The sequence below is a fragment of the Trachurus japonicus genome, chromosome 2 (assembly GCF_045865225.1).
Source record: "Trachurus japonicus isolate A0001 chromosome 2, Traja_1.0".
NCBI lineage: Eukaryota > Metazoa > Chordata > Actinopteri > Carangiformes > Carangidae > Trachurus > Trachurus japonicus.
This window is the reverse complement of record NC_140908.1, coordinates 6,426,134-6,451,969: the sequence shown is the minus strand read 5'-3', so window position 1 is coordinate 6,451,969 and position 25,836 is coordinate 6,426,134. Positions and strand designations below refer to the sequence as shown.

Here is a 25,836-nt window from a genome sequence, read left to right as displayed (position 1 = left end):
AACAATCTGCAGTGCATTACCCTCAAGACTGCAGCAGTTCATTGAAATTTAATGTGGGCTTTGGGTACAAAAAAATGAAATAGACATCTTTCTTCTCATCTTTTATGAAATCTCAGGATAGAAACATGCATTTGCTAAGTTGTGCCAGCATATCACATTCTCTTTATTTTACCCACTGAGCTTTGAATGCTGCCATGGATATCTATGCAAGTTTAATATTGTTACCTGCTTGACAAAAATGAGATATTCTGTATGAATATGTCAACTCACTTTGGAGACCACTGACCCAAAATATCCACTGATTGCACAGTTACCAAAGCAGTCTGTGTACTGTATGGCTCCTACAAAATGTAGCCTAGCATGGAGGCCAGGACAGACACAGATAATAGAGGGCAGACATGTACTGTAGAGTGGCAGGCACTTCAAGGAAAATAAGACAGAAATCAAAGAACTACATATCGAGGGACCATGTGGCAGAGGGCTCACAACCCGGTCCCCTCCAATCCCTTTATCCCCAACAAAACAAGCTGCCCTCTTCCAACTGTACTGACGTCAGGATGGCCATGTTACCTGAAAATGGCTCATAGGTCAGCAGTTAATGAAGAAAGGCAAATAGTATACCATACACAGGCACAGAGGTAGAACCTAACTTGATGACAATGGCAGTGTTTGCTTTGTTGAAAACACAAAAGCAGCACTAGGATTTAATTAAAAGTAATCCGAGGTGAACAATAAGCAAGACGCTGCACAGGTATTCATCTTTTGTTGCAGCTTCCGGAGAGAGAGGGGAGAAGGGTGTGGTGTGGGGAGCGGGGTCTGACATGGATGACGAGCGTGGTGTCAAATGATCAACTCTCGAGAGCAGACAGGTGTTCAAAGGACGGAAAATTACTCAGGTTATTGTCTTGGGGATTGTTCATATTGCACTTATGACTCATGCTTCACAGGTAAAAGAAGCTTGATGCTGAGGGGAAGGGCACTGTATGACAAATGGGATTGGATTGCTAATAAGATTTTGGCTCAATAATAGATCAATGGGGTTCGGGCAGAAAGAGTAATGCATGTCCAAGAGGAGGTCGGCTTGACTTCAAACTCAAGGACAGAGGCCTTCCATGCACAGTGTCTTTTACATAGAGGGTTTGTTTTGGTCACTTTAAAATAGCTGAATGCTACATGCTGATTATGAGTCCTTTCATTTGACGTGTTTCTGTATGTAGTGAAATCATTTGTACCCCACTGATTCAATTTGAAAGCTCTGTTTATTCTCTCTGCAAATAGATTTTGATTTGTCGTCACGGCAGCAGATCCCACACCACATTTAATTGCAAGAGCATCAAATATGTGGTCTATATAAAGAAACACATTTTGATTTGAGCTTATTTCCTAGATTTAATGAATTCACAGTATATTTTGTTGAAGATGCCAGTCTTCCTTTTTCCTCATTGTGTGTATTTATGTAAATCATCTTAATGCCTTGATTGCATGACTGGGTTTTGTATCAGTTAATGTTCATGTCCTGTTTTGTTACAGGTTTCCAATGTGTTTGGAACTAAATCTTGAGATCTGCGTTTGTTAAACTGCACTTACCATGTGGACCTGCACAGGCGTGCTCAACTACATCTGATTGAAAGGTGTTGGGATTCACATGTGGCATGAAAAGCAGCGACTGTTCTGTAAAATTGGCTTTCGACCAAAAGATAACTGTTGGAAAAGTAACCTAGCAAGACATGTTTTTAAATGCCCTTGAATGCTACAGTGTCACTATCGAAATAGCACAGCCCTTGTGTTTTTTCTGTCCTTCCCTGTCAGATCTCTGCACCTGGCCAGGTAGCCAGTGGCACCTGTTTTCTTACACTCTGTCATATGCTTGACGTGTGTCGCCCTTAGGGGAACGGGATCAAATCCGACACCTGCCATGTTTCCCTACCCCTGCTGTGCCTTTGCATCTGGGCCGCCACGCATTGACCTTTGCCCCCTTGTCACAATAACAGTGTAAAAATGGAATTGAAAACAAAGCACCAGCCATATATCATGTGAAAATAACAAAGTCCTCCAGGAATGAGTGATTGAATGAAAGTAGGAAAGCAGTTGCTTGGCATGCCTGATATCTGTAAAGCTCTTTGAAGGAAGGTATGAATTTCAGCTGTGACTTTCTAGATTCCACTGTGCTGTGCTTTTAAGGCAGCGGTGACATTTAGCACACAAGGATGCAATACAGCAGGAAAGTGATTTAAAAAGAGAATGAACAAAGAGGGTGAAATTAAAGCAAGTTGCTCTCCTGCCGTGCTCAAAGCAGTTAAGGTTCAGCGGCCTGTAGCGCTGCCTTATTATGTCTTTAAATTTCTTTTTTTTTTCTATTGGTGGTTACTCAAACAACCACAGTATGCAACAAAATATCTCATTACAAACCATAAATCATTGCTAACCACAGACAGAGCAACGATGTAGAAAACAAACCTCTGTCGATGAAGGTTACGGAAGAGCATGCTGTAGCTTGGGGTGTGTTTCCAGTCAGAAAATATAGACTACAGAACACAACCGTTGATGCTGAATCGTGTCTTCTATAAAACCGATTAACAGTAGACATGAAACTGCATTTAAGAACATCAAAAGTTTAATTTTCCCACGTAGCTTTCACCTACGAGTTCTGGTCATGAACCCTTGAACTATCAAGATGCTACAATGCTTTAAAGTGCGCACATCTATACTTAGCTTTGTGAGTGACACTCTCTCCTAATTGTGCAATACTGCAAGGACAGGTTGGACGGCCAGAATGCTGCAATCATGTATCCTGCAAGTCTGGACTTGAGTCAGTGAGGGAAATTAGCATTCTCTTCTCATCACGCACTGCAGCCTCATACATGTTTGTCAAAAAGGCAGCATTTGAAACTGGGGTAGAGCCAGAGTTCTTTGCCTTGACGCTGCTAAGTCGCTGTGCTAACAAAAAACAGAGGCGACTGACCCTGAACAATTTGAAAGTAGCTGTCATCACACACTTTGAGAGTTAGTATGTGTAAATATCAACCATGCAGCACATGTGTTTGCGTAGTGTTTTTGTGCTTTTTGCTTGTCTCTGACTGCTACAACAGTAGACACTGAGTAAATGTCATCCAGGGTGTTTACAGTTAAAGGGGTTGGGGTGGGGGGTGGGGGTGTTGTTTTTTCAAACACATGAATCCTATCTTTGACTTAGCCTATGACTTGCCCTACTTTCCTCATCCAACAAGTCCAGCCGCATAGTGTAGTAGAAAAGTTCAACACTTGCTATGGGTAGAGAACCGTGAAAGGATGTTTCCCGAGACTGAACACGGTTTTAAAAGGACAGGTGATAAGAGAGGAGACACGGAAGCCATTCATGTGTCCCCGGGTGATTTGGCGCTCCGTGGTCTGGTGCTTCAAGCTGACAATAGCTCAGTGATAACAGACTAGCATTATCAAAAGTATCAACAGTGACCTTATTTAATTTATTGAAGCACCCAGCTTCGTTACTATCGTCTTGCTACAACTCCGTTCTCCGTCCGGAAACTTCACTATGATCTAACACCTAACACTAAACTAAAATGATGACGCTCAACATTCATATTTTGCTAAGATTCGGGTAAGAATTTACTTGTTGGGATCTTTTTTTTTTAAACCTTTTTTGCAAAGGTCCTGCTTGCCATAATTTCCATCGTGTCAATAACAATGAACGAACAAACAAAAATGCTGCAGTTGTCATTCATTAATTGGAAATGCTTGGTGTATATCACAAAAACGGTCTCAATTTTATGATAGATTGAGCCGTGCATTTTTCAAAAAAAACACACACAAAGTGAGGGGGAAACTTGGACGTCAACACAAATGATCTGGAACTTGCAACAGTTCAATGGCTGTGCATGCTACTGCTTGAGAGCCATGTTAGCCAGAGGCTGATACCAGCTAAGGCCCATCCCCGGACCTACCAAAATCTATCTTAATCAACATCTATTTCTCATAGTGTGCAACTCCAATGCAGGTTTCCACATCCAACAAATGTAACTTACTAACAAAAACACAATTCCTCAGTTCGATAAATTCCATAAATTCCATAAATCCTCAAAATCTCACTAGACGTGTGACACTGACCTACAGATAAAAACCTCATAAACATGTCGTCACTAATTTCTGCTGAGCAGCCAAACATCATCCAAATCTGAGGAACTTTCAAAAATCAGTTTGAAATCCCAAAAGTTTCAAAATATGCCAAATATTTCAAGTTGTATTTTTGAGGGAGCAGTATTAAAAAATGTTCTAGTACACACTACTGTATGATTGAATCGGGCAGCTACGTATGAAAACATGTTGAGCTTGAATATTTCACTCAGTGTAAACCTCACAGAGATGAGTTGGAACAAGATGATAGAGAATATACAGAATATGATTCGGTCAGACTGCATGGAATAGGATGGTTTTATCCCCAACTTTAGAAAGAGAAAAATAAAGAAACTCTGGGTGTTAAGGGGTTTAATTGATGCAGAAATGTGTAAATAACTCCTGCACTTTCATTCCCATTCGGTATACTTGAGTACATTTTTGATATGATGTTTTTTGGGGTTTTTTTTTAGCTCAAACAGCATGCAGTGTTTGTTGACCCTAATCCAATACAGTGGTAGCCTGTGGACTTTAACTCACCAGTTTTTCACGATTGAGAGCTTGAGGTGAGCGGAGTAAAGGCCTCAATGGGATTCTAAAGTTTGGGTTGAAAAGGCCTGGTTCTAATAGGTCTTCTTTCGACAGGAGAAGCAGTAAGGAGCGAGATTAAATTTTCCCAGTCTGGGTCCTGGCAAGACTTTTTTTTCTTCTTTTTCTTCTTCTTTCATAAGAATCCCTGATGCAGAGCATGTGAGACATCTCAGACTGCAGCACACAAATTGCACAGCGTAGGACTGTGGGTGGGCCAGCTCCTTAGGCCAAGACAAAAACACACACAGATGCACATAGATCTTCCATTATTTGAGAAGAGATTCTTCTCGCAGATAAGCAAAAAAGTGGCCCGTGTCTCTTGGATCTCATCACGCGGCATGGGGTTGTACTCCTTTGGCTTCCTGGGTGCTGTGCTGCTTCAATGACGATGACGGATAGTGACATCAAGAGTACTAAAAGTAGGAGCAGAGAGGATATAACTCTGAATGGGTTTCCAAATCTGTATGCCTTCAGGTCCAAACAAAGCCGAGAACACATGTACAGTATGATTTTTTCCGTTTCCTAAAATGCAGCAAAGGATGTGACCTTGATGGAGAAAAACATAGGCAAACAGCTGCGGAATACATTGATGATAATTGTGCATATTGTAACAGAGCCATTATGCAAAGCATTATGTAAAAATCCTCTGTTTAGCAAAAGGAAAGTTCTTCAAAAGGCGTCCAACTTTCAGAAAAAGACAAGCTACCACAGAAAGATGTGACTCAAATGTTTTTAAATTATGCACTGAGACGGTTTTAACCACTAAACTAGCAAAATCAGTTATTCAGCAAATAAATTAATGCGTGTAGCCTTGATGCTGAACATTCTCTTGATAAAGGATTTTTGTGAGATCAACAACATATCTTCACACATCCGACTGTAAAAGAGCCGGATGGAGACTTGCTGTTGATGCAGTCCTTCCCTTATATATCTTCAGGCTCAGACATTCATATCTGCTGCTTTGTTAGACAAGAGGGAGGCATGTAATTGCGCTGATACAATGGCTTTCAATGTATAGAGGTAACACCTCACTTGTTGCGGAAGGGGCGCCAAGAGAAAGTGCAGACGTGGGATCACGCTGGCGACAAAGCAACCCCCCACCCACCCTCCCCGTCGCTATTAAGTAAATGATTATGGAGAAAATAGGACAGATGCATTTTGAACAGCTGCCAACCAACAGTTCCTTTGTGAATGTCACCCTACTTTTTATTTCACTTTTAGTTTTAATGGTGTTCACTGTACAAAATGTTGAAATCAGAATGCATGCGCTGCGGCCTGGAGCGCTTGGCTCTGTATCTTACAAGCTTACAAACTACAGTGGGGAAATCTTGGGGATCCCATGGTGAAAAACAAACATTAAAAGAAAACCAATGTTTTCATTTAAAAAAAAAAAAAAACAGCCCTCCATGAATAAAATTAACTCAGTGTCACTGTTGACAGTTGCTGGCTTGCATGTTGCTGCTATGCAACAGCAAGAAAAGGGGAAAACTGGAAACACGTGATGTGTTATCCAAAAAAGCAACACTGATGAGATATTTGCTGCAAACAACTTAAAAACCTCCAGCTTCAAAACACCACCAGGTAGAATCAACATCTCAGACCATCGCTGGAAAAGTCAAACACTGTAAGCTTGTTTTGTTTCCTGCATTCAACACATTTCTCCTATGTCACCCACCCACTGCCTGTGACCTCTGTGTTCCCCAGAATGCATCCAGTCCTTCCAGCTAATTAAACAACACACACTCTAGATACATGAGAGCGTATGAAAGCTGACTACAATTGTAAACATAATTTAAAATACATGTGAATAAATTATGACATGTTTCTTTACATGCTCAGCTATCAACATCTTTGTGCAACTTCCACTTTAGAGTTAGTTTCATTCAGCTAATGCGTGTTATGCACCAAGCTGCCCCATCTGCACATTGATAGGGTTAATGTCTTATTTGATTATGAACAAAGGCGACCTTATCCTGTGATCAAACAACGGGAAAACTATGAAGGAAATAAATAATTAAACACAGCCTACCCTTGTTGGAGATGACGGCTGTGTCAACACCCTGTCGCAGTCTGCAAAAGTAAACAGAGAACAAGAGATGGCGTCATAATCCATAGGTTTTATCAGTTATTAGTTCACACTCATGTGATAAGACCAAACTGATGGCTTCATTAACACAAAAGCCACAGTCTAATGCAGATGAAAAAACACTATTCAACAAGGCGCCACTGAAAGAATACAGTATGTTTACTCTGAAAGAGAAAGAGGCATTAGGTTGGGCAGTTATTTGAAGAGAGACATTGCAAAATCTTTTTTTAAATACACGGTGCTTGCTCTTGAATATAATAATTTGTCGTTAAAGCGACACACACTGTTTAAATATTGATTTCTATTTTGTCTAAATGCTCAAATTTGCTTGCAAAACATATTTCTGGATGACATCAGGCTGTGTAAATGGGATATTGAGTGATATGTCAAGCTAACTCTCTCATTCTGCAGCAACACTGCATTAAAAGCCCTTGAGTATTACTGAGGTTGTAATTTTTCACTTTGTATTCACTTCTGCTGCCTCAATCCTCCGACCACCTCCTTTGAGAAGCTGTATCTGGGTTGGGTCAGCGGTGGGGTCAAGCTCAGACTTGCACCACACTATGATGTTCCAGATGGGAGCGAAAGTGACACTAATCCTGTGACAAACCCGCTTGGCTTTGCGCAGTAGACACACAAAACCGCAGTGGGAGGGAGACATCTGAAAGTGATCAACCAGAAAGCTACAGAGAGTTTCTGTACCTCAGGTTACTTACAGTAGTTAGTTGTTTGCCTAGGGATAATAATGATTATATTTGATCAGTCCCTGCACCTCAGGGTGTTTAGTGGTCTGGCTGAACTGGTGGCACTTCAGTGTCATGTTCAAGGACATAGAGCAGCTTGAAGCCCCAGTTCACTGCATGATGGCAGGCATTGCGCCAATGCATCCTCCCACAAGACCCAACAACTGGACTGAATGTCTCATTGGCTCCCACATGAGGACTCATGCTATTCTAATAAGCCTAAAATGTTTTTGGCTCCTTTTCTTATTAATCCGTGTTTTGGATGTATTTTGGTACATGTCAATTAAATAGCATCATAATCATACTTTGGGCTTGGTGCTGCATCCAGGCTATTTAAAGAAATCAATGCATGCACTTTATTTTTTTGTCTTGGTATTTTAAGACCTCCAAGAGGAGGAGCTCTGTGTAACTGCTACAGAGCTCTCCCAGCTGTACGGAAAGTCACCACATGTTGGCAGGGAAATACCGGAACTGGGCAATATTCCTTTCTAAATAAAGTTCTCCAGTTGAAAATGGTTACAGGACATGGAACTGTATACAAATCCAGACTCGATTTTCTCTTTACACTCATTATATATTGAGTGAGACTATATATAGATAAAGATGAGTCCACATGATGTTCCTATATGCTTCTACAATGTCTCACACAAATCGTTGCGGTGTGAATGGATGAGAAACAAATCTATGAATTCAGTTTGAAGCGCTTGTTCATGCGCCCCCTCTGGGCTTTTATTCTGAAAGGCATCACCAGAACTCCCACTGTGTAGCAGGGCTGCCTTGACTGCTTCCCTTCTCCTGCCGTCCACCTACAGCATGCAAATTACGGAGCAACTCCAATATATCACAGATTGGTTAAGTGCAGTGCGCGCGGCGCGGCGCGAGTGGACCACACGGTGCGCGCTTCTGTCACAGAGTGGACTTGGGAAACATGAAATGATAACTTCTTTTTAACCAACAGTTTCATTTTGGCCGCTCGAACCTGCAACTTAATTATAATAAACTGTGGGTGGCTGTGGGAAGAGGGCGACCCTCAACACCACCAACAACATCATCACCATCATTATCCCGGGACCGGCGCCTCGCGATCCCCCCAGCGCAACGGAATAATTGGTATCCCCAGTGTAGTCAGTTGTGGGAGAGACAGCGGAGGACTGAGCAGGGGCACTGACAGTGAAGTTTCCTCGTGTGTCAGCCCCGGTTGTTTAAGCAGCCCGCTGGAATCGGAGAGAAAGTGTTGGAGAGATTGGCTCCTTCAATGCGTCGGTTTCCCCCGCATCCACTGATGGACTGAGCACGGTGAAATTTGGACTATAGCCTTCCTCGTTTTTCATCAGTTCTAGTCGGTAAGTCACGAAGCACTGTCACTAATGTCTAATATGTATGCGTTTGTACTTTAATGAGCTTAATTAGTTTATAGACCAGGTAGAGAGGAAGGTTTCACTGCTGTGTTATACAGTAGGTGGCTCAGAAACCAGGTGTCCATTACGGGCAGGTTCCAACTAGCTCAACTATGTTAGAGCAGTTGACCCTCTCCATATTTCACCCTTTTAAAAAATAAAAGGAGAAAGAGCTCTCCTGTAAAATGTACAGTATGTGCACTGCAGAGCCATTTATCACCACGATACAAAGTCCTGTGAAAAAGTGTGCGGACTTGACAGAGAGGAAAACAGAGAGGGGACCAGTGAGTTTTCCTGAGGGGACTCCATTACCTTCAGCACACCTGGCTGTTTGCCACACGCAGTTACTGTATCCTACGGCACTGTGCAGGCGTATGGTAATCCAGCCGGATGTCCCCTTATAATGCTTTTCAACCACACACTGAAAACTAACATCTTTGCTGTAATTGCTTTGGTTTTTAGTGTATGTGTTTTGGTTTTGGTTTTTCTACTGCAGAAGCAATCCTCTGTATGGAGACGAATTTCAGTGCCTTAATGGTTCCTCATTTTCTGGCTTGTGGCCACAGCTAAATATAGTTGTGGCGTTTGAATATTCATATTTACGTGTTAATGGTCACAGGTGTGTTTTTTTAATAAGGACAGCATTAAGACTTCTGATAAGACTCAGCCAATCAGAAGGGAGGACATCTGCTTTTTCACATGGAAGATGTTCGTTTCATCTCTGCTACAATTGATCTCATTGAAACACATTAAGGGGCTCTTTTAATATTAACCACACATTTCTTGCCATACTATAAACCACAGCTGATTGAATACATCCTCGTTGTAATCAAGCTTCATTTAATCAGTTTGTACTTTGTCCTGCAGGATTGCATTTCTTTTCTCCATTCAAGGATGAGGTTATTGTCCCATTTAAGTACGACTTAATGAAGGGAACAAGTGTCTCTAATTAGCTTTAAGTTGTGTGGGTTGCATAACTGAGTTTGGATTTCAATTTTGTGCTTGGATTAATCAGTGGTTAATAATTTCATAGATTAGTTTTAAGAGCTCCAAATCTGATGTGCCTGAATGACTTGGGATCAATTATTGATTGATGATTTTTTTAAAGAGGCCTGAATCGAGGCAATTGAATAAATTACACACACACACACACACACACACACACACACACACACACACACACACACACACACACACATGCTGTGTTCATGTTGAGGCTTTGTCCCAAAAGTTAACAAGACATCTGCATGTGGTTATTTGAATTTAAATAAACAGGTATCACCTCTTTTTTGTCAGCTTCACAAGCTCAGTACCAGTGATCATCCTACCACAGCAAATTGTTGACAGAAATGAGCAGTTGTGGATGTTAGGTGGTGCACTGGCTGTTATATCTCAATTGAACAAATTACACTGCGTTGAAGGGAAAGATAAGTGTGCATGTGTGTGTGTGTTGCATTGTTGTTTGTTGGAATGTGCAAAAGAAATTGGTGTGATTGTGTCTGCAGTTTTAGGGCTATGAGCTCACAGATAGAACAAGGGAGGGAGGCACTGTGAAACTTTATTAAAGCGCACTTCTGTCCTGCAGATATATTGGAGAGCCTCTGCTTCTCTAAGACATGGAGAAGAGAGGCAGTGCTAGCCCACAGAATATTGAACCACTCAAAAAAAAAGGAGCAAGGGGGCAAGGGAGTTGAACTAGCGCTTGCCTCTTGAGTGGGCGGATGTCATAATTATCATTTCTCCAGGATTGCGGTGGAGGGCCGCGGGCAGTGGCAGAATCTCTGCAGATATGTGGGTGTAGTGGTGGTGTCGACCCTGTAGGGCAAGCCACATCACTTCCAATACAGAGGGAAAGGGGGACAAGTCCCACCATAATTGGTGCCTGGGAACACTGCAGGGCACTCTGGGAAGTTGATGGACGGTCGGAGTGAGTGCATGTCCATAAACAAGGCCGAGGACGAGCACACACAAGGGCAAAAAATACACACACACACACACAGTTGGGCACATGCACGCTAAAGCAATAGAGTGCAGGGAGCTCTAATCTGGGATCCCATGTCGGGGTGAAATGGAACAACCTCTGGCTGGATGCAACAAGTTTCACCGTCTCGCATTCTCAATCTTAATCTCCTTCTCATTCTCTGTTTCAACCCTGGAGCAAAAGCAGCCTGACTCTAAGTATTGGTGGATGCACATAACTGTTTTTTGGTCGGTGACCTCTAAAAAAGAGGGAGGGTGGTGGGGAGGGTCTCTCTTTCTGCTGTTAAAGCAGGTCGTTGGTATTTATGCTTCATGTTTTGCAGTGAAGTGGTGAAAATTGGAGTAAATGAGCAGGTTGGACTCGGCACTCTGTAAAACACATGTAATTGTCAGACAAGACACTCTGTATTATTAAAAGTAGCTCTTGCCTGCTTGTGCTTAGTCACTGCATGTGGTATTGCTGTGGTCTAAGAGTGTGTTATCTCAAACAACTGGGAGAAAATAGCCTCTTTCAGTAAAAGCTCTTCTTGCTATAAACCGCTCTGTCAAGAGACATAGTATAGGAGGGTGGGCGCTGCAGGCCAATGGATCTCTTATTGGAGTCTGGCGAGTTGATGGAGTCCTCGCAGGCCTCCAGACAAACTTTTTCCACTTACTTAAAAATATTAGGAGCCTCAGTCCAAACCTAGAAACAACACTTTAAATCATTTTCAGCACAACAGATTCATGATTTTTTGAAGACGCTTTTGTTACTGATCAATGTTTCAAACTGATATCTTAAAAAAATACTGATGTGCACTGCAACACGGTGTTGAAAACAGACCTTCATGACAGGTGCTGAGTCTTGCATCTGTCTATCTATCTATCTTGCTTCATGCCGCATGAATATTGAAAAACCTGCTGTTTGGAAAGCAGCACATGAAATATGATGGGCTGTGGTTAGCACTCTGATGAAATGCTCAGTGAGCAGATTATTTAGGACAATAAACAGCCCTCTGTCTTTGTTTGAAGTGCAACACTCCCTTCTGTTGCGTCAACGTGTCACGTGTGATATGCGCACACTTCCTCTGCCAGACGTGCTGTACACTCTGTGTTGTATATAAACGCACGTAATCCTCAGTTTTTGTGTTATTGTTATGTGCATTTTAAGGTTAGCTGGCAGTAATCCATCCAAAAATAACAAAAACAAATAAGGAATTAGGTGTGCTGCATGAGGCGTTCTTGATGTTTGACTTTGAAGTTTCTCTTTTTTTCCTTGAACAGGTTTTAACAGGAGCTTTAGAATGCTGTCCAGCTTCTTTAAACTGGCCGCTGTGGCACTCTTACTTAATTGGTCTTGAAAGGTCTTGTTCAGTAGGACAGTGCGGGTCAGCTCAAGTCTCTGTAGTTGTTCTGTCAGCAGACACTCAATTAACTCAGGCATGGTACCTGACCCCAAAAAAGAAAAGGAAGGACCAGGAAAAACACGATTCCTTAATCTGCATTAAAATTGCCATCATCCGTGTCCGAACAAGACTTTTATGTAAAAGAAATACCTGCTTTATCAGCCTAACTCCCAGAGTGAGACTGCAGTGCAGGTAAAGCATCACCCCATGAACTCAGACTCAGACTCACAAGTAAAATCAAAACATTAAAGCTTTACACTGAAGGTCTTATTCACTGGCAGTCAAAGCTTTGCTGTTTGTGATCACTCTGCAAGTTGTTTTTTTTTTTTTTTTTTTTGTCACATGCTCCTTTTTGTTTATCAGCAAATACTATTATATGCAAATAAGTGTACAGTAATTTGCACACTGGCTTGCACAGGCTTGACAATTATCAGTCTTTCCATCTAACCAGCTTATCCTGTTGAGGGCCATTGAGTGAAGCTATGTTCTAGTTCACTGTGAATGTTTTCATGCCAGATGCTCAGTCTCAGGCTGTGTATTGTTTAAGCCTGCTCCGTTTCATACTTGTTATTTCCAGTGGTCATGTACTGGATCCTCTGGAGGCACTTTGCATCAGTCTGCTCAGCGTTGGGTGGGTTGAGCATTTGGTTGTATAGGTGATGCATCTTAAAGCAACTTTACACTGATCCCAGTGTGAGTCGGGAATGAATAATGGTCCGTCTAGTGAATAAACAGTGAGCGCTGGGAAAGAATCTGAATACATGATCCAGCCAGTGACTTTCTGTTAGAGGTAAAACTTGCTTGTGCACGTTTCCCAAACAAGACAGTCTTTGTGCTAATCTTTATCCTGGAATGACTTTTTTTCATATGATATGTTTTTACAAGGACACTTACAGCTAATCTCCAGGGATTAAAGTTAGTATGACAGTATTGTGTTTGTTTATGTATAGTTTTTCTCATTGTTCTCATGGACAAGCATGGGCGCAACATACTTGAACACTCAAAAGTGTTTTCAATTTTCAAAAATGCACAACTATCTGATGGCACTTTAACATCAATTAATTAAATAGAAAATATTTAATACAATCTCATATTACAATTCCTACAATTCCTCAAAAGTATATTTCATAGTTGACTTCTGGCTTAATTGTCTTTTTAGCTGATACCATTCAGCTTTTACTGATGACGGCATCCACTAGCAGATGTGGTCATTAAACCAGCTAATGACTTTGTATTTGTTTGTCTAATTAGTAACCTCAGCAGGAACTGTAAGTAGTGAAACTCAAAAAAACAAGGTATGGTCTGCCAAAAGGAGACAGCACAAACACAAGAAATGCATTCATAACACCATAATCTCATGAGTTTTAGAGCATCCATTACATGTCATTACGTGTAATTGCATGAGAATGTGATAATGTTATTAACATCTTATAGTAGACCCAGTGTTCCCCCTCTGGTTTTTTTCAGCAGTGGTGCTGGTGTCCAGGAGGATGTGATGCAGGCCTGTTCATGCGAGACAGAATAGCTTCAAACTAAATGACCTTAGAATCATTATCATCATTATCGCTTCTCTTTCCTCCCTCACTTGCACTGGTCTTTTTTTCCTGGAGCACACTTTAGCACTTAGATAGGCTACATGTAACCAGCACTTTCATTTACTCCATTATCTCTTTAAATATAAATTAAGAAACATAAATACAGTAACAATGACAAGCAGCTAATGCTGTTAAAGTGACTTGCTATGAATGTAGGTGATATTACATAACACAAACAAACATTAAAACCTTTCTTGGCCTTTTGTTGCTGCTGCATTTATTTGGATTGATGTACGAGTGGGACTTAAAATGTCTCTTAGGTGATGTTGGGTGTTAAGTGAAAATCATTTGTGGCTTGTTGATATTAACGGCAGTGTGAAAGTTTCGAGGCAGCGCTCATATTTTACAAATGTTTTACTGACATAACAATTAACATACTTGTAGTTTGTTAATTGATGTTTAATTTAGTTTAACCCATTGAAAATCTAACTGTTTTATACAGTTCCTTGATGTGTGTCATTTTGCTTTCGAGGATGAGAGGCATATCTGAGGTCAGCAAGAACCATGGTGTGATTGGCCTCGTAGTCCTGTTGTTCTGACACTACAGAATGTTCTAGATGACGCCCTATACATTTTTTATGCTCAGTAAGCAGGTCTGTCTACCTACAACGCGTGGCTCCTTTGAGACTGAAGCTTGTATATCAGACAGCACATCTACACCTATTTATGGACTGAATCATGGGACTGTCATTACCATTACCCTGTGGCCCTATTCGACTGAGAGGCGGATACTTCTTTTAAATGGCCAATTCAAGCAACTGAGAACAGATAAAAACTGAGAGGACTTGAGATCATTCTGTATGACATCCCAACTTTTCCTGGGTAACTAATTAACAACTTTACAGAATAAATTATTACCAAGATGATATAACTCTGCAACAACCCTCTGCAAAAATGCATTATTTTTTTCTGCTGTAAATTGGCTTCTCTTGTGATGTGCCAGACTTTCCAGATACAGCTGCCTCTGTATTGAGTATGCTGAATGAATTTATCTACAATTCACCAGTCCTGCTGGGCCCTGGTGAGTCACTGCTGAATAGAATGTGCCCCTTTTCCAGGGGACAATGATGCAGACAGAAGATATACATCTGTTTGGTGCAGATGTCTTTCCTTACCAAATGCACCTCAACGCCACTATACACTTGTGTAATCTGCCTGCTCATTTCTGGAGAACTAATTACTGCGCATTAGTTAAACAGACCATTTGAAATGCAAGCCTGCTAAATCACGCTTGCCAGGGGAGCTGAGCCACCCCCTCCCTCCACACACAGTCTTTGTGCTTCTATTATTAGTGCTATCATGCATATGTTCTCTATCAGAAATTAAGGCCCACCAGCTGAGAACAGTAAGTGAGGAGGCTATGCAATACACCAGGTAGGGAGATAATCTTTTTTTACTCAAATAACAGAGATACTATGTATAAGGTTTCCATCTGCAAAGCAGTTTGGGCCCTACCACTTATACATTCCCTTATGATCAACTGCCAGCTGTTAGAACGGCTGCATGACATGAGAAAGGACACAGCTGATCTCGCTTTTTAACAGGCCACTGATGATGTTTCTAAAGATGCAACCCTTGTCGCAGCCAGCAGAGCATGGGACATGATCCTCGCTCCCCTGGTCACCAAGGCTGTGTGCTTACAGTGCTGCCAAAAGGATCTTTGTTTCTGCATGGCGGAGCAGTTGATGGAGGAAGCATAGGTTGCTAGAGCCTGACTGCTATCCAGGTGGGGAATGTGGGGTTGATTTAATAGTTGAAAGTGCACAAGTTTGGCCGAGTTGGTCTACTTGATGTTAGACTGTTTCCTCAAGCTGCTCAATATGTATTGATTTTGTGGATATCTCAAAGGAAAGCAGATAAATAGAAAAATATAGGGCAGTTAAGGAACTTGGGAAAGTCTGTACTATCCCTGATAGACTATAGGCTTAAAGCCTGCCTCTATGGTAAGAGCTCACACTCTTTGCACCCACACTGAGACTTAATTTGGCATAAAATGAGAGTTTGGATAATGGGTCTAAGAATAATATTTAGTCTGAGAACACCTCTTTGGAGTCCAGACTCATTGTGTTTGATGCTTGCTGTGGAGCAAAGATTACATCTGCATTTTAGCCTTCTGATGTGTTGGAAATACACCAGTATATGAAGCACTAATTATATGATTCTGACAGGGAACCTCCAACTTAAGTGAATTAAAATTTACTCCTTCAACCTTGATATTGTCAAGATCCATAAATCACCAGGACTGCAGGTAGCCTAGCAATGAGGAGGACTGAGGTCATAAAATGTGAAGAGCTAAGGTGACCGTGAAGCCTTATAAAACAAGTTTAAACTACAGGAAAAGTCGGGATTATCCACAAGATACCCACATGATATGTTGTAGCACAAATGTGGAGTGACTTTTATCAGTCTTGACGCAGTTGGGAGAATGGCTCTATCTGTCTGAGGCCACTAGGGATAACAAGCCTTTCATACTTGTACATCAAGTTGCCTCACGCTACAGAAAAAGGAATTAGGCTGCTGCCTTATGGGCTATTTGCGGTTCCGGCATGCCTTACTTACTCTGACAGTGACGAGGACGGAACATGACTATAGCTGTTTTCATATTATCTAAAAATAATGTCCTAAACTGTCAGCTGCAAAGTGCGCATGCTACTCAGTACAGTTCAATTCCAGGTTTATGGTGCGTTGTCACACACTGTGTCTGTATTGTGTGTGTCATTCACTGCAAAGTATGACAAATGGATGGAGGATAAAAATAAGTGGTACTGCGGCGCTCTGGCCGTTTGGTGCATGAAGCGTTCACAATCAATGGAAGAGAAGGGAAGGTGTGCTTGGTGATATTCAGTAAAGATTACACGCTCAGTGCCATCCATAGCTTTCTTAATGTATGGTAGATAACACTGTCTTCCTGAGTCAGAATCAGTTCAAGGTCAAGTGGATAGGAAAATCTGCAACTACAGAGATGATATACACTCGTCAATGTCAAAATGATTGTGATCTCTAGTAAGTGTTGCAGTGCTGAGTTTATCAGCAGAGGTTTGGCAACATGTCTAACTCCATTGCTCATTCACACTACATAGACCAGCCGTGACAGTAAATCTAATGTCTCCAGCCTAATTATGCCTGTTGGTGGTGCACTGGTAGACAGCCAAGAAGAAAATGAAATTAAGTTTAGTGATGGAGTATGGTGCAGCATTGTGGAGCCAAGGTGGTGAACCTCACTTCCTGTCTGTGTGTTGGATAGCCTACTGTATCCATGGCTGCAGGCCCTGTAGACCAATCCAGCGCAAAAGTTGTGAGTGATGTGAAGGCTTATTTTTGTTTAGTCATTTCCTGTGACGTTCTAATATCCCTGCCATCTCCTTAGCGTTGAGTGGGAGGAGAATATTATGTGCATTGATCATTAGAGAATATATTTAAATCTGATCAATGTGGAAGCAGTTTCACAGAACATCGCTCTGCACTGTTGGAGATGAATCAGAGATGTATCTGTGTAGCATATGAACATGTATATTCATGACTTATCTGGGAGAAAATGTCTGCTAGAATCATACGGGAGAAACCTTGTCAATAGGCACGTTTTCTACTGCGGGAGTTCCTGGTAAAGGGAGGGGGGAGGAGCTTCTACAGGAACCGTCCTTACACGGCCCTCTCAGCGGCCGCGTCTCCACTGCAGACCAGGACCCGCGGGCTCTTGTGGCGACGTGCAACAGTTTTGATCATTGCATAGTCTCTTGTTGTTGTTTTCCAGCAGTATAGACTTAATAATGCTGGGTTTTAAAAATGCCACCTATTATCTTAGCTTGACCAATCAGCTCTGGGCAAATCTCAAGCCCCACCCAGGAGTTTTTCGGGGCCAATCTGAGTATCTACCCAGAGGCATAGACTCCTTTCGGCCCTGTAAAAGTTCCTGTAAATTGTCCTTTAGGGGAGGTCCCTGCAGTGGAGACAGGCACCAACAACCCCGACCCCAGCCCCGTAAAATTACCCCGAAGTTCCTGCAGTGGAAACATGCCAACTGTGACATGATATCATAATAATGAGGGGGCACTGGATTCATGTTCCTTGACGTTATGGAGTACATCACTGCACAGGAACAATACCATATAAGGAGCTGGTCCAAATAAAGTGTGAATATGCTATTTATGGGTCTGCAAGTGGGCAAAGCCTGTGGTGTATTCAATAGTGCTTGAATTATGTGAAACATATCCCATTAATAGACTTTCTTCTCCACTTCAAACTCGTCTCATTTAATGTTGGACAATGAGTTGACTTCACCCACATGCATGATGGGAGAACTCATAGAGCTTCAGTAGGTCTGTAATTGAATTGTCTGAACAGCTAGAGATGCTCATTTGAATCAGGAAAAGAGAGCACAGTGAAAGACTGGCACCGGAAGAGCATTTCATCTCCAATGCCCGTCACGCCGAGTCCCATGCAACATTGATTGCCTGAAAAATGGATCAGTTAGACAAATCTGTTTGAAATACAGAAGAAAGGGCGCGTGCAGCTAATGCCTTTCCATATTTGCCCTCAGCAGTGTGTTATCATGCCGCATGCGATAGCATCTGTTATTAGTCTTTGTTTCATTTCGAGTTGTCTTCTGAGCCATCAGGGTCACAGCCATGACCACTACCAGACTCCAGAACAAGCAAATGCAGAGACATAATGGAAAGGAAATAGCCAAAGATATTTTTGGCACCAGGTCATAGAGGCAGTCTCAATGTTATCAATGTCAAAACAATACAAATTTAATAGGTTTGACAAATTCTATTTTGGTGTTTCATTATATTCCTCATATCTTCCACTGATAAACATGGGTAATTGGAGCCCACAGACGACCAAGGCTCCCTATTTTCTGCCTATTGTTGGTTCAAGTTGGTCATTTCTTAGCTGCTGTGGTGTGTGGGTGGCTCTGGCAAAATGCAGCTCAACATTTGATTATCTTTTCATGCATTTTACATTGGTACAATCTGCCTACATGCCTAATATTAAAAAAAAAGGTAGTAACATCACAGCAGGTAAAATGTTCCTTTTCTTACCTTTCTTTTGTGAAATGCATATAAATATTACATCAGAGACCTCTGTGGTAACTGCTGCCATATCTCTGGCTGTGGGGTGTTTTTGTAAGTCTGTAAAATGAAAACCTTGAGATATGACATGAAACATGTTCTTCCCGCATGAGTTACCTGAAGATCATTTCATCATTTTAAGAAAAACCTTTGACGCTCACAATTTTTCTGCATAATAACTGGTTTGTTAATGAGATATAATGAGCTGCCATTTTGAAAGATTTTTCAATGATGGGTCTCTATTGTTGCATCGCACTGACTCCTAGTACTAGCTGTCCCTGGAGGCAGGAACATGGCAACTAATTATTCTGCTGTATTCCGTCTGATGTGAGTCCCTGTAGAAATTAGTGAAATTGCATCTAGGTTGAACTTTTATTTGACTGTTTCCGTAGATTATCAATGACTATTTATCTTCATATGGTAAGAGTAGTGCGTTTGCATTAATATTTTCACATTTATATGACTCCCTCCGCCCCTCCAGTTCTTTTTGTTACGGTTGGTTTTTCACGTGTCCGTGCGGTGAGGAGTGTGAGCCTCTGGCCGAAAATGCAGAGTGACCTTGGGTTGTGCGCCTAGATATATATCAAATATGTGAGAGATGGTGTTGACTTGTTTTTTTGTTTTGTTTTGTTTTTTTCAACTTTATTCAGCAATACAAAAATGTATTGAGACACAGTGAGACAGGCAAAAAATAGGTGAAGGAGAAAGAATAGACAGCAGAGAAGTTATAACTCTCAAATTCATTTTTCATCTGTGGAGGTGAAGGCTCGTCTCTGACAGGTTTGCTCCTCCCCTCGTGTGTGTGTGTTGGGCCAGCCAGACATTTCATCAGAGCCAACTGCAGTAATCGGATATATCTTTAACATTCAAGATTAGGATTTGAGAGGGATTGCATTCTGTATGCGTTCGGTTTGAACTGGGTTTGCCTTGTCAAGTTAGAATGAAGCTTTCCAGATGCTAATCAGATTCGTTAACAAGAACAGCTGTGTCTTCCCTCCATATCTTATTGCTTTGAAGAATTCTGTTCATTAACAGTAGATATCGAGCTCTCCTTGATCATGGGAAGAGACATCTTTCCATGGCATCTCCACCAGTCCCCTGAGAGTGATGTAGCCTTTGATCCATTGTGATTTTAGTCAAATTAATGTAATGGATTTCGATGTGGTGCTGAAGGCTCTTGTCATTAAATTCGCATTTCAGCGTTTCCCTTGTCATTCAGCATTAAATCCTGCTTACAATGAAGTTTAAAGCCAGTTCATAGGAGCTGTGCTTCACTGCTTGGAGATCGGTTTGGAGCAGCATATTAACACAATCAGAATAACTGGAATAAGAAATCAGATTGATGACTTAAGGCTTGGTCGATATTGCAATCGGTTCCCTTTCAGTTCAGTCGGGTGTGAGTTAATTGGCTGAACAATAAAGACACATCCATTCATTTTCAGCCCTTTGTGTAAGATGCCAGTTATAAATATAGCTGTGACTGTTTGAATATGGACTGAAGTGACTTGTGCATTTGTATGAGTCACACTGAGTAAGTCTTTGTTCAGATGAGTCTGCATATAAAGGGCATAAAATCAGTCAAATGAGAAAGTCATCTTTTAAAAATGTACCATTATCCCACTGTGAGTCACTGAAAAGAGATGCTGTCTTACTGTCATTGCTCAGGCTGTGAAATGTATTTACTCAATGGTAAAATTCAGAGTCCGGGTTGATACTGCGGATTCTGATGACTTTTTTATGTGGATTATAACGATTTCCATTAGCAGATACACTTAGTTTAACTGCCATTCCTCAAGTCCACACAGGGCGGAGCATTACTAAGTAGTGTAAGGCCACATAGCAGTAAAACATTCAGAAATAAAAGCAGGCATGATACTGATAACTTCATGAAGTGTGACTATTATTTTCACAGAATTAAAGTAGGGTAGAGTAGTAGATGTGAACACGGTTTGCCTTTTCCATCATACATTTTTCATGTATTGTCACTATATAAAGACAAGTCTACTCAAATGCTTTCATCCAACACGAGTGTGACTTCTCTTCATGCATACAATGCACCCATAAATGTCATTTTACGCGATTACACTTTTACACATACAACAACAAAAGTTCAAGTAATGTAACACATGAAAGTTGAATGACATTTGAATCATTCGGATTTAATATCACTCATTCATTCTCACAGATCTGAACAGAGGAGTTATTCAGGCCTATACGTTTAACTTGTGTCAAGCTTTGCATGACTTGTTCAACAATGTGTACTTAATGTTCTTTTTTCTCCTCCCCACCCCCTCTGTCTATGCTTCTATCCTTTTTCCACAGATATCTCCGACCGAAATGCTGCCCTGTATCATTTTCATCGCCTTGTTTGTCACTGCGGTGCGATCCCAAGATATCCATCCCTCACAGGCATCATCCTCTATTAGTGAGTCTTGTGACTCCTTGTGCTCCTGTGAGGGGAAAGATGGCATCCTTCATCTGAACTGTGAGCAGAGAAACATCAGCAAAATCTCCCAAATCAAAGTCACGGCAGGTGTGCCCTTCCACCTGAACCTTTACAAAAATGACTTGGTTGAGCTGCGTGTTGAGGAAATGGAAGGGCTTAAGAATGCCCTTTCGCTGCACATTGGGGGTAATAGCATACAAGAGCTGGAACCAGGGGTCTTTAGCGCTCTCGGCTCGCTCAAAAAACTCCACATAAATAGCAATTTCCTTGTCACTCTGAAAGAGGACACTTTTCAAGGCCTGGTGAATTTGGAGTTTCTCCAAGCTGACACAAATTTTATTCGGGTCATCGAGCCTGGGGCCTTCAACAAACTGATTCGCCTCAAGGTCCTCATCCTGAATGATAATTCCATTGAGTTTTTACCCAGCAACATTTTCCGGTTTGTGCCCCTCACGCACCTGGACCTGCGTGGCAACAAGCTCCAGACGCTGCCGTATGTGGGGTTTTTGGAGCACATCGGACGGATAATGGAGCTTCTGCTGGAGGACAACGACTGGGTCTGCGACTGCGACATCTTACATTTAAAAATCTGGATGGAGAACATGAGGGCCCAGTCTGCAATTGGGGATGTGGTCTGCTCCACACCGCATCACCTAAAGGGAACCATCCTGGCTAAAGTGAAGCGGGATGTTCTGTGCCCATCCCACGCAGACATTAACCTGGAGGAGCCATCAAAGTCACTGGATATGGTCGTCACCCCCTCATCCAAAGGGTCTCAGATTCCCAAGCTGGTCAACGCCAAAGACGACGCCAAGGTACCGACACCCTCTCACTTTCCTGGCAGCCCTTGTGTGGAACATTGTTCCTGTCACAATCACCCTGTGGCTGGGTTTTTGATGCATTGTCAGGACAGAGGGATTCAAAAGGTGTCAGATATCGGAATACTTCAGCAAAGCCCCGCTAAACTGGTCATGACGGGAAATATGATTCAGAAACTCTTGAAGTATGATTTTGTTACATACGATAGTTTAGAACTGCTCAACCTGGCCAACAACAGAATTGATTACATAGATAATGAAACTTTCCTCAGCCTGAGCAGTTTGAAAAAACTGTATTTGAATGGGAACAGGATTGAAAAACTGTTTTCCACGATGTTTGTGGGGCTCCACAACCTTGAATACCTGTATCTGGAATACAACCTTATCAAAGAGATTGCCCCAGGCACATTTAATCCCCTGCCAAACCTGAAGCTGTTGTCATTAAATAACAACCTGCTCAGCTCTCTTCCCGCGCAGATATTTCGCAACGTTCCCCTCACCAAATTAAACCTGAGGAAAAATCTACTTATGCACCTGCCAGTGAGCAATGTGCTTGATCAACTCAACTCGCTAGAGCAGATTTATTTAGAGGACAACCCCTGGGACTGCAGCTGTGACTTGCTCAGCCTCAAACAATGGGTGGAGAAACTTGGAAAGGACACAGTGGTGGGCTCCATTTTGTGTCACACCCCAAAGAATGTGATGCAGGCCGAGCTGAGAAGTGTCCGTCACGAGACACTATGTCCTGGTTTAGGGACCTACTACCCTCTGTCTCCAGGTGGGGAGGAGAGTGTGACAGTTACACTTGGGCCTGACAACAGTGGGAAGGGTTTTTTCAGCCCACTCACAGACACTGTCCCACTCTCTGTGCTCATCTTGAGCCTTCTTGTTTTTGTCCTCATGATTATATTCTGCGCAGCTGGGCTGGTGGTGTTTGTTGTGCACCGTCGGCGGAGAAGGGCAAAGAAAAAAGCAGCAGAGGAACAGCCCCGAGAAAACAGCAACAATAGTCCCATCCACTTACATTACAGCATGTATGGGCAGAAAACTACACACCACACTCTGACCCAGAGAACGGGGTCTGCCACTCTGTACGAAGAGAGATCACACAGTCCCATCGTTCAGATCTGCCGCAACCCCACCTACTGCTCCCAGCACAAGGAGCACGACGTGGATTTGGATTATAGCCTGGACGATCCCAGCGCTAAGCACCACCTCTGCCGGAGTATCATGGAGAAGGAGAACACTTCTCCTCTCACAGGGAATCCCAGCTCAAAGTTCAGGCCCATGACTGGAGAGTGTCCCGCAGAGTTCGTCACTCTCGGGAATCCCAACTCCTTGTACAGGAACATACTGGAGAGGGAGAAAGAGCTGCAGCAGCTTGGAATAACAGAGTATCTTAGGAAAAACATGCCCCAGCTTCAGTCTGCTGTGGACATGCAGGTCCCGGGGCACCAGGAGGAGTTAAAGCTAATGGAGACAATTATGTACACAAGACCACGCAAGGTCATGCTTGAGCAAACTAAGAATGAGTACTTTGAACTGAAAGCTAACCTGCATACTGAGCCAGACTACTTGGAGGTTCTGGAGCATCAAACTGCATTTAACTGAGCTGAAGGAGCAGAATGACAAAAAAAAAAAAAAAAAAAAAATGTATATTATGTTTTGAACCAAGTGCCTTGTCCTGTTTGCCCTCTTGTTCCACAGTGTGAAATATGTATCATGGGAACATCACTTTAAGTTTTACTGTAGCACAGAATGTAACTGGTTTATTTTTGTGACCTTGTATTTGTTGACAGCCATGTTATGTAGCTGGTGAACAGTGTCATATTTTTTTGGCCAAATGTAACCTGAAGAAGCTGTCACCGTCTGTTAGGCAGACCTGGGTTAAAAACCTCCTTTGAAATTCACTCAATCAGCTTTTTCCAATTGATTAAATTTCCATGGTGTTACTGCAGCCAAATGAATTGATCCATACGGAGCGTGCGGCACACACCCCCACATCTTACAGGATAAAGCAGATGTTTGGAAAGACGGGAGTGAATTTCAATCACCACTTGACCCAGAATTGCTGTTTAATCAGTCTACCCTGACTCTGGGTATGACCTGATTACACCCTCTGTCAACATAAGCCAGCTGGATTGCTGTAACCAGAATGCTCATTGTGCCGTAGAGTCAGCAAAATGCCAACATTGGAAAACAACGATAGGAGTGCGGTTCCACTGCTATTCTCCTGTCACTTCCTCTGATCGACCCATTACGCTGCACAGAGGCAGCCAATAGGGTCTTTATTTATTTTTGTACAAGCTGGTGATATTCACAGAAAGGATGTTATTTTTCTCTCAATCAGTAAATAGAGCACTTAAAGTACAGTATATTATACACAACTGTAATCTTGTAAAAATGCATTGCACTAATCCAATGCCATAAGATGGTGCATGACAATCAACAAAGTCCTGCTGATTTTTGTTTTATTTTTTATTTTTTTAAATTTCAGCCAGAAAAAATGAGCCACAAATGATCCTTCAGTGTGTGTGTGTGTGTGTGTGCGTGTAAGTGAGTGTGTGAGTGAGATTGAGTTAAATGTCACTATTTTATGTCCGATAATACTAAAACAGCATTTAGGAACAGTTGCTCTTTCCTTGTGCTGTCATTGGCTGATCTGGAACTGCTCTGAACTGATTGGACGCGGGGCATATGAATCTATTAGCACATGAATGGTTACTGTCAAAGCAACATTACCCAACATGCACCTGCTGACTGACGTCAGCCAACTCTTCACTGTTTCTCAGCACGCATTAAAAAGCAGCGGACTGCTGGCGACTGATATTTCTTTTTTCTTGTTTTGTTTTGTTTCACATTGTGGACATCGTCACTCTTCAGGATTTATACCACACCATCCATTCATACTCTTGGAAAGTGTATTCAACTTTGAAACAGTTCATGTAAGCACACACTCTGTAGCTTTTCTACTTAACTAGATTTAATTATTTATTCTGTATATTTTGTATATACTTATGTTCCATTATATCTATGGTTTTTGTGTGCCTTCAGTGCTGTACAGAATATAAACAGAAGTTGTAACTGAGAAACAGGAAATAAAGAATTGCAATATTACATGAAGGTGCGAATGAATCTATGCTTTAAGTCTGTCCCCTAAATGACACACAGCTCAGCCTGACTGAAAAAAGAATGGCATTATCAGTCCTCTGCAGTGGATATGTACGCTATATGTGCACACATGTACTTGTGTAAACACCATTTGGTTGTTTTCCTGCTGTGTGAATAATTCAGCCCCCCCGCAACGGTACAAACCTAGTCCTTAATCACACAACAATGGCTGCAGGGTTTTTTCACCAGCCGTGCCTTTCTGCATGACTTTCATTTCCTACTTCTCTCTGGGGGAAACACTGGACCCTCTCTAATTCCTCCATTTTCTATCATAATTGATGTATCTGAAGCTCCTTTTGCAAGAACACACACGTAACCTCTCAGCTTGAAGCAGCCAGGCAGGAAGATGGGCACGTGCATCACTCACATAGAAATACAGATAACCTACTACAAACATGAATAAATAAATGTTTAGAGATTTGTATGCAGACACGCATCATTT

The 25,836-nt window shown here is 42.0% G+C and overlaps 1 protein-coding gene across 1 annotated transcript; it reads left to right on the top strand.

Annotated features, from left to right (window-relative positions):
- Positions 1-8,361: 8,361 nt before the first annotated feature.
- slitrk6 (SLIT and NTRK-like family, member 6) lies at positions 8,362-23,849 on the top strand. Its single transcript, XM_085797239.1, has 2 exons — positions 8,362-8,873; positions 21,282-23,849. The coding sequence occupies exon 2, from the start codon at positions 21,297-21,299 to the stop codon at positions 23,832-23,834; it is 2,538 nt and encodes an 845-aa protein (XP_085653365.1). The 5' UTR covers positions 8,362-8,873; positions 21,282-21,296; the 3' UTR covers positions 23,835-23,849.
- The last annotated feature ends 1,987 nt before the right edge of the window (positions 23,850-25,836 follow it).

Excerpts from the sequence above, each read along its gene's own strand:
- slitrk6 (XM_085797239.1), top strand. The coding sequence starts at position 21,297 with ATGCTGCCCTGTATCATTTTCATCGCCTTGTTTGTCACTGCGGTGCGA.